The sequence below is a fragment of the Lacerta agilis genome, chromosome 8 (assembly GCF_009819535.1).
Source record: "Lacerta agilis isolate rLacAgi1 chromosome 8, rLacAgi1.pri, whole genome shotgun sequence".
Lineage (NCBI taxonomy): Eukaryota > Metazoa > Chordata > Lepidosauria > Squamata > Lacertidae > Lacerta > Lacerta agilis.
Window position 1 is genome coordinate 5735475 of NC_046319.1, and position 9457 is coordinate 5744931.

General features: G+C 52.2%; 1 protein-coding gene across 1 annotated transcript in view; it reads right to left on the bottom strand.

Moving 5' to 3' along the window:
• Positions 1-9457, bottom strand: part of FAM160B2 (family with sequence similarity 160 member B2) — an 18211-nt gene continuing 8754 nt past the window's right edge. Inside the window, 12 exon segments of the mRNA XM_033156800.1 lie at positions 1-176; positions 265-371; positions 2016-2122; positions 2328-2468; positions 3434-3577; positions 4400-4423; positions 5317-5383; positions 6396-6524; positions 6611-6780; positions 8330-8513; positions 8640-8716; positions 8914-9022. Coding sequence (XP_033012691.1) covers positions 1-176; positions 265-371; positions 2016-2122; positions 2328-2468; positions 3434-3577; positions 4400-4423; positions 5317-5383; positions 6396-6524; positions 6611-6780; positions 8330-8513; positions 8640-8716; positions 8914-9022 — 1435 coding nt within the window.

The following is a 9457-nucleotide window of genomic DNA, read 5'->3' on the forward strand; positions in this document are numbered from 1 at the left end:
TCAAATCACAACTGGAGCCACGGCGAGAGACTTCTGAGACTTTTGCTCTAGGGACTGGGCGTGGGGCTCCTGGGCAGCCCTTCCAGCGCAGGGGGCCTGCCTCTGCTCTCCCCGCATGAAGGCAACCAGCGACTGCTGCGGCCCAGTTCTTACGAGGCTGCAACGGGCCTCTAGGGCTGCCACAAATGCCCTTGCCAGACCCCAGCTGTGCATCCATCCCTTGAGAAGTGTGGGATCCAAAAGATGCGGCGCGCTCCTTGGAACGTCAGGCGGGGACCTCGCGCATGGACTTGACAAAGACGATGGCGGCCAGCTCCTTGCAGAATTCTTCGAGGACAACCACCCCCTCCAGGAGGGTACGATGGCCGATCCTGTAAGGAAGCAGCATGTGAGGTTGAGGAAGCGGCCTTGCCCTCATTTCCTATTGCTCACCTCCCCACTTCTGCTTCTCAAGAACGACAGCATTTACATTTGCAGCAAAACACCTTCATCATATATGCACTATCTGAGTCCTTTGCAACCCTAGCAGAGGAGGCCAGTGTCATGCCAAGGATGACAGGAGCTTGCCCATGACAACCTATCGCTTAAGTCTCCAAGGGGAGACTTAAACCAAAGACTACCTCCTTTACAGGTCAGCCTCTTTTCCTCCATGCAGATAGTCATTTGTCAGGGAGTCTTTAGCTGTGATTCCTGCATCCCAAGGGGAAGGACTAGATGATTCCTGGGGTCCCTTCCAACTCTACAAGTCTATGATTCTATGGTCTGCGCAGCTCTCTGTCTGATCCAGCGCCGAGGGCCTTCTGGCGGTTCTCTTGCTGCGAGAAGCCAAGTTACAGGGAACCAGGCAGAGGGCCTTCTCGGTAGTGGCACCCGCCCTGTGGAACGCACTCCCACCAGATGTCAAAGAGAACAACAATTACCAGACTTTTAGAAGACATCTGAAGGCAGCCCTGTTTAGGGAAGCTTTTAATGTTTAATAGATTATTGTATTTTAACATTCTGTTGGAAGCCGCCCAGAGTGGCTGGGGAAACCCAGCCAGATGGGTGGGGTATAAATAATAATAACAATAATAACAATAACAATAACAACAACAACAACAACAATAATAATATTTGGCATTTTTCCGCAGGGCCTGCAAGACGGAGCTGTTCCACCTGGCCTTTGGGTTGGTTTCTGTTTAATATTTATGCTTCATTCTTTTATTGGTGGGTTATTTTGAAATTGAGACCGCAGTTTTAATTGAATTTTTAAATTTGTATTTTAATCTGTTATTTTAAATTGATTGTGTTTATGTTTTTTTGCTGTGATTTTAATTGGTGTTAGCCGCCCTGAGCCCGGTTTTTCTTTGGCTGGGAAGGGCGGGGTATAAATAAAAATTATTATTATTATTATTATTATTATTATTATTATTATTATTATTAACTATTAACTATTATAAATATCAGACTATGAAAGGAATAGATGAATATGAAAATGGCAGGTCTGGTCATCTCCACACCACACGCCCAAGAGTTTGGGATGTGCCTGAAGATAAGATGGTCCTGCTGGATCAGGCCAAAGGGGGCCCATCTAGTTCAGCATCCTGTTCTCACAGTGGCCAACCAGATGTCCATTGTGGCAAACCCGCAAGCCAAGATTCAAGCATGAGAGCCCTCTCCCCTCCTCCTGTGGTTTCCAGCAACTGGTATTCCTAAGCATTTCTGCCTCCGACTGTGGAGGCAAAAAAGAGCCATCCTGGCTAGTAGCCATGAACAGCCCTCTCCTCCTCCTTGACTTTGTCTAATCCTCTTCTAAGTCCATCCAAGTTGGGGGCTACCACTGCCTCCTGTGGAAGGGAGTCCCATAGTTTAACTCTGTGCTGCGCAAAGAAGTCCTTTCTTTTATCTGTCCTGAATCTTCCTTCATTCCGCTTCATTTTTCTCTATTCACTTGCTGCACGCTGCCTATCATTTTAGGGTTCTCTCATGCAGCCTCTTCTTTACCTTTCCTTGTGCCATGTACCCCCAACACTCACTGTTGTTCTTCAGCAGGGACCAGCCCCATCAGCCACTTCCGGACCAGCAGCAAGTTGGTGGGAAAGTTTGGTATCCGGTGGATCCTTTGCATTAGGTCTCCAATCACCTGGAAGGAGGAGAGAACAGCGGGGCTGCTTGAGAGCCAGGCCTCCAAGTCAGGTGGAGAGGAGGAGCTGGGGGGGGGGTGGAGGGACAACAGGGCTCCCCTTAGCTTAGAGGCACAGGACACCCCAAAAGGCACCATCTTCTCTAGGCAGAATTCCCCATTTCTCCCCACCCACCCCGCCTGCCTTGCCAAGACTAGACATTACCCTGATCAGGACGGAAAAGAGGGTCCTGCAGCCGGGGGCCAGAGGCAAGTAGGGATCCAGGAGGTACTCGTGGAGGTGAGGGTGGGGAAAGAGAGCCAGGCGGGACAGCACCGACGTCACCTGCAGGTTCACTGCGTAGGGCTGCAAGGGGGGAATAAGAAGAAGGGCAGAGGGCTCAACTGTGGGGCGTCATTCATAGCCTGCACCAACAGCCAGGCATAGAGGGTCACCGGAGGGGGAGGGAAGAGAGCAGGAGAAGAAGAAGAAGAGTTTGGATTTGATATCCCGCTTTTCACTACCCGAAGGAGTCTCAAAGCGGCTCACATTCTCCTTTCCCTTCCTCCCCCACAACAAACACTCTGTGAGGTGAGTGGGGCTGAGAGACTTCAGAGAAGTGTGACTAGCCCAAGGTCACCCAGCAGCTGCATGTGGAGGAGTGGAGACACGAACCCAGTTCACCAGATTACGAGTCTACCACTCTTAACCACTACACCACACTGGCAATCCCCCCCCCTACATTCCGCACTTGCTCTCTGCAACCAAGACCCTTTTGTTACATTATGCAATGGGCCCCAGCTGCAAGGTGGCATTTCAAGGGCCTTCCCCTTCCCTCTTATGTATTTATTTAGAGCATTTGGGTACCCTCCTCATCAGCCACAGAGGCTCCCGGATTGGCTTACATACATACAAGACAAGACACAACACACAAGGGAAAAGGGAAAGGGAGGGATGAGGAAAACAAAAACTCAGGCAGAGATTTCTAAATAGTTGACCAGGTGGCCCAGTTCAGGGGCAGGAGGCGGCTGATGGAGCTGGGCCTCCAGCACAGCTGATGCAATGAGCCCTGCTGCTCCCACTTTCTCTTCCACTGAGACTGCCTGATGGAATGGCTGCCCCCAGGTGACAGGTGAGGGGAGAGGAGGCCGGATGGAGCTGGCCTCTCACAGCAGAGCCCTGCTTTCCAGCTCCCCCGCTGAGGCAGTCCGGTAGAGAATCTTAGCGCTCCATCCTGTCTCTCCCTGCCGCTTCTAGGCCACAGAAACACCAGGCTCCAGGGACTTAGCGATGCTGGCCACTCCCAGCAAGGACCCCTTTCCCACCCTTACCTGGTCCAGGATGCGCATCAGCCGGTCAAAGAGCATTTCCAAGAAACGGCCCTCGTAGAAGCCAGTGCTGGCAGAGCAAGTCTCCAGGGGCCGAGGGGCCTTTGGCCAGTGCCAGTGAGACGCCTTGGTACAACATTCCTGGAACTGACAGAAGAGATGGGGATGGATCACAGGTGGGATGGGGAAGGGGCTAAGGGGAGGCACATATGAGATAAGAATGGAGCGGCCAGTTTCCCAGGACAGTGGAACTATGGAATTTGAAAGGGTGGGGGTGGGTTGAAAAAAAAGATGGTTTTTATGGAAATTCTCTTTGTGTTATGGTATAGACATACGGCTTGGTAATGGACAATGGCTAATGAATTGTGAATGGGAAAGGGGGGAAAGAGCTAAAGTAAAATTAATTTTAATTCGGTTGTGGCATTGGACTTGGGATTAAACAATGGAGGTTTAGAAATACAGTGAATGCAGAGGATAGTTTAAACTGATAAATTAGATTTGTAAGTTGGAAAAGTATTTACCGTAGTAAAAGATATAAGGAAAATGTAAGAAGGAGAAAAAGTAGTATGGGCATTAATTGGCAATAACTGTGAATTAAAGTTAATTTGGGAATCAATTGGGGGGGGGAATCGGGGAAGTCTGCGAAAGTAAAAATGATTCGTGTAATGTAAGTGGTTAAATGGGAAAAGAATTATTGATTGCCCCAGTAAGAGGGGGGTTTGTTTTAGTATGCTCCTCTTAGTGAGAGAAAGTGGAGTTAGAAAAATTTAATCATGTATTGTAGTTTGGAATTAATTGGAAAACCTTTAATAAATATTATTTAAAAAAAATAAAAATAATAAGGGGAGGCTCTTGCAGGGCCCAGCTGAGACAATCAAGGAGAATGAACTTAAATGCTGTGAATCACAGGAGCAGGGAACAACGCCAGGTATCACACGTAAACAGAGATCAGGGAGGCAAGTGACTCACCAGCACACTGGCATCGTGGACATACCGTGTTTCTCATAATATAAGACGTGCCTATAATATAAGCCATGGCAGGATTTTGAAGCAATCCAAAAATATAAGACATACCCCGAAAATAAGCCGCCTGGAGCCACGTGCCAGCGGGACGCAGCACGAGCCGCCTCCTCCTCCTGCTGGCTTCCGGAGGCTCGGGGCGCTCAGTGCAGCGCTGCTGGGCGCCGACCCGGCAAGCCGCCTCCTCGCCCTCCTGCCGCCGCGTCTCGGGGCGCTCCGTGCGGCGCTGCTGGGCGCCGACCCGGCAAGCCGCCTCCTCGCCCTCCTGCCGCCGCGTCTCGGGGCGCTCCGTGCGGCGCTGCTGGGCGCCGACCCGGCAAGCCGCTTCCTCCTCCTCCTGCTGGCGCGTCTCGGGGCGCTCCGTGCGGCGCTGCTGGGCGCCAACCCGGCAAGCCGCCTCCTCGCCCTCCTGCCGCCGCGTCTCGGGGCGCTCCGTGCGGCGCTGCTGGGCGCCGACCCGGCAAGCCGCTTCCTCCTCCTCCTGTCGCGGCTCAGGGTGCTCCGCATGGCGCTGCTGGGCACTTTGCCAGTACTTCAGCAGCAGCACCAACAGCCAGTTCCGGGCGCCAAGCCGCAGCAGGAAGAGGAGGAGGCTTGCCAGGTCGGCGCCCACCGCCCCGAGCCTCCGGGAGTCAGCAGGAGGAGGAGGTGGCCTGCCGGGTCGGCGCCAAGCAGGGCCGTGTGCCCGCCCCAAGACAGCTGGACCAAGCAGCAGCAACACCGGCCGCGGCAAGAGGAGGCAGGTGCCCAGAACTATACAGTACTTAATTAAAAAAAAATAAGACACCCCCGAAAATAAGCCATAAGCTTATTTTCTTAAGTAAAATAAATATAAGACGGTGTCTTATTTTATGAGAAACACGGTAGGTGTCATACCCGGCCTCTTCCAGGTAGGCAGAGGTCTTTGCTTCACTGGGAACCAGGCAGAGGAAGCTGAGAAAGAAGGAAACAAGGTAGCAGTGACGGGGGGGGGGGGCAAAGAAGCCTCTGAGACCCAGGACACAGGTGTCATGGTCAGCATTAGGAAGAACCTTAACATGGCAGCAGGTGTTTTGACAGTGGGATGGACTCCCTCGGAAGCCAGTGGCCTCTCCTTCTCTTGGGGATGTTAAGCAGAGGTTGGATGGCCACCTGTCAGGGATTCTTCAGCTGCAATTCCTGCAGGGGTTTGGACCAGATGACCCATATGTATTTATCGCGGAGATATAATCCGGGCAGGGTTAAAAACCAAGCTGGATGCAGAAAGCCAAGTTGTTTGCCTAATATATAATACAAGCTCCAACCGAAATGCTCAACCATACCGTATTTTTTGCTCCATAAGAGGCCTTTTTTCCTCCTAAAAAGTAAGGGGAAATACCTGTGCGTCTTATGGAGCGAATGGTGGTCCCTGGAGCTGAATTGAACTTTTAGCTGATCCTCAAAAAAGCCAGGGCTTTTCCCTTTGCAAAAAAGCTGCAAAACCTTTAGCTGATCCTCAAAAAACAACAACAAAACAACAACAACAACAACAACAACAGGGCTTTTAGAGGAGGAAAACCAGAAAAATATTTTTTTTCCTTGTTTCCTCCTCTATAAATGAGGTGCGCCCTGTGGTCCGGTGCATCCTATGGAGCGAAAAATACGGTTAAAAAAATCCCGCAAAGCGGCCAAGCCACACAGCTCCCTTGATGACACCCCCTGTCCACCTTGTGCCTTCCAGATGTTTTGGACTACAACTCCCATCAGCAGTGATTAGGACAGCCACACATGGCTGGCTCTCATGGAAGTTAGAATCACAGAACTGTAGAGTTGGGGGGAGTGACCCACAGAGTTATCTAGCACGTCCGAAATGCTTGGGCCTGGCGGGGATGGGGTGGGGGTGGAGGAGGCTGGCGAAGGCCTGCCTTGTGAGTTCAGTTAAGCTGTTCACGTATTGTGAGCCGGTCTCCCTGCTCCCCCTTCGTACCTGCTGACCACCTCCTTCACGTCCTCAGGCTGGGCTTGCTGCTTTGGGGCAGGGACGCCTGGCTTGGTAGAGACCTTGAAGCTGGTGCCTGGGAACCCGTCTATGAAGTAGGGATCCTCCTCCAGTTCTCTACAGGGACAGAGAACAGAAGCATTGAGTGGCTGGCCTGGGCGAGGGCCCCTTCCCCCCAACTTTCCTCTCCCGCTCTCACTTACAACCCATCCTCGCAGGGCTCTTGCTCACGAGCAAGGGGCTCCTCCTGCCCAGGTGGGCTTCTCAGGAGGTAGCTGCGCTCCTCCAGCTGGTCCAGGACCAAGCGCTGCATGACTCGGCGATCCGGAAGCCACAGCAGTTCCTCAAACAGCCTTAAGGTGGCCATACTGATCTGGAGGGGAGGAGGGAAGAAGGGCAAGGAGTCAGGAAAGCCCACAAGGAGGCCCTGCTCCCAGCACTGGAAGCTGCTGAGTTTCACCACCTCCTGCCACCTGGAAAAAGGTGTAGGGAGATGGAAGTCAGGGGTTGGCCATGGGAAGCCTCTCTTCTGGAAGAGAAGCTCTCACTTCAGGCAGCCTGGAGCCACCCCTTGGAGACCCACAGAAACTCCAGGCAGCCGGCAGGCAATGTCAGTTGGTAGCAGACAAGCAAGAGCAGCTATTGAGGGACAAGGTCACCAAGTTGCTGGGTTTTGGGGTTGCAGACTGTCATTTCCCATCTTGATCAAGCCACGAACATAAGAAGAGCCTGCCGGATCAGGCCAACGGCCCATCTAGTCCAGCATCCTGTTCTCACAGTGGCCAACCAGACGCCCCAAAAGGAAACCTGAAATCAGGATCCAACAGAAGAGCAACTCTCTACGTAAGGGAGTTGCTCCTTTCCCCCTGATTGTTTTGGTGACCCTTTTCTGAACCTTACTAAGGGGCCTGGCAGATTCAACCACAGTGCTCACTGCTATCCTGGGGAAATAAATCCTGATCCTCAGCTGCTGCTGAAGGCTTCATTTCCTCCTAAAGAGCTGAGCCTGATTCCTTCCCTGGGGTTCACTAGGCCTTCAAAGGCACCATGAGAGTTTCCATTTTGCAAGGGAAGGCGGGCTGGAAAAGCGTTCCCCATGCTGGGATCTCCTTGGCCTGCTGTGGTCTTCGGTCATTACTATCGCCCCAGGGGTAAGCCTCTGCTACCAATGTTGTGAGACTTCCCGGGGGGGGGGGGGGAGCAAGTTGTTAGACTGACCCCCAGGCAGGAACGAAGCCTCTGTGCCTTCCTGGCTGCTCGAGTCCAGGAAGCATTAGTAATATGTGATTGTTCTCAGCTTGAAAACAACACACACAAGCCAGTGAAGGCTAAAACTACTTTATTGTAGATAAAGTGCAGAAAATATCTCTGCGTAGCAAGCTCATAAATTCAGGAGCTGTGCATAATACGTCTAGCACCTCTTGATGCAGAACTGAAAGTAAGATACTAAAGTACATTACAATAACATCACATGTGTGGGAAGATTGGTAGGACCAGTGTGTTTCCCACAGGGAGAAAAACATGACTCATAGTCACGCTGACCTCGCTGCTGCAGCGTTCGCAGCTCGGCATGTACTAATATCACAACAGAGAAGACCTCAAGCCCAACAAAACCCATAATCCCCCAACCCCGCTCTGAAACTCCTGGGAGCCTGGCAGTTTTTGTGACTCAGAAAAAGTCCTCTGCACATGCTCTGAATCTTTTGACTGCTTCCCACAAGGAAGCGCTGATGCTTGGCATTCAAAGGCTTGAAGACCTCAGTCTTCTCAAGATGAAGTCCTGAACAGCCTGAGGTCCAGCAAGCTGCTGCCCCCCAAGGGCAGTCTGACCCAAGCACTGAGCCACTGCTGCCGCTGTCTCCCCACTGACGCCTGCAGGTATCCTGCTCAGGTGGAACTTTCCCAGCAGGATTTCAGCTCACCTCGTCCGACAAGTGGTTGCAGCGCTCAATCAGTTGGCAGCAGAGGAGGTGTTGAGGCTGGTGGCCTGCATCTTCCTTGGTTCCCAGCACAAACCCAACCAATTCCTGGAGGAGCGCAGGAGAGCGGATGTGTCTTACCAAGGCAGTCAGGACAGCTGTCGAGAGAAGGATGCCGTGTTCTGACCTGCCAAGGGAGACAGGGATGAATGGGGGTAGCTGACTTGGGCCGTGGGCTTATTAGGCAGGTTCCCCCAAGCAAGACAAGGCTTGGTGCTGCTCACCCCTCTTTCCATGTTAAGCTTGGACTCACATTTGCAGGAGCTGGGACTGTAGGACTCCCTGGAAGAACCTCTGAGCCACCATCTCACTTACAGCGCCTGCCACAACCTGGTGGGGTGAAACACCACAATGACTCATCACGATCTCTGCAGCGCCTCCACATTCAGAAACCCGAATCAGCTAGCAGGCCAAGGGAGAAGAAAGCTCGCCTGCAACTTGGAGGGAAAGGGGCAAAGAGCCTGAGGCAGCTTCCAAAGACTTAACCACGTGGATGTGGATGGAGATTTCAGCAGGACGTCTCTTACCGGGTGAGCCTCTTTCGCTAGGCAATCACAGAGATCGAGCCAGGCAAAGAAAGCCTCCAGGCTGGCCTGGCCTGGGAAGGCGTTCTCCTCAACGCAGCTGCCCTGAAGCCTGGAAGGGCGAGAGGCACAGTTCAGCAATATATGGAGCACATCTCGTCAGGCAGATGGAGAGTGAGAGGCAAAACTAAGTCTGACAGCTTCAACACAGACTGGTTTGGGTTATACAGACACAGAATAGGGAGGGATATGTGTACTTTGCCTGACATTTGCTGAAAGTCACAGTTTTACAGTGGTACCTTGGATCCCGAACGGCTTGGCTCCCGAGCAAATCGGCTCCCGAATACTGCAAACTCAGAAGTGAGTGTTCTGGTCTGCGAACGCTTTTCGGAAGCCGAACGTCCGACGTGGCTTCCAATTGAGTGCAGGAAGCCGTGCCTTGGTTTTTGAATTGTTTCAGTAGTCGAATGGACTCCTGGAACGGATTAAGTTCGAGAACCAAGGTAACACTGTATCTCTACGTATACCAGTTTGTCAAATCATATGC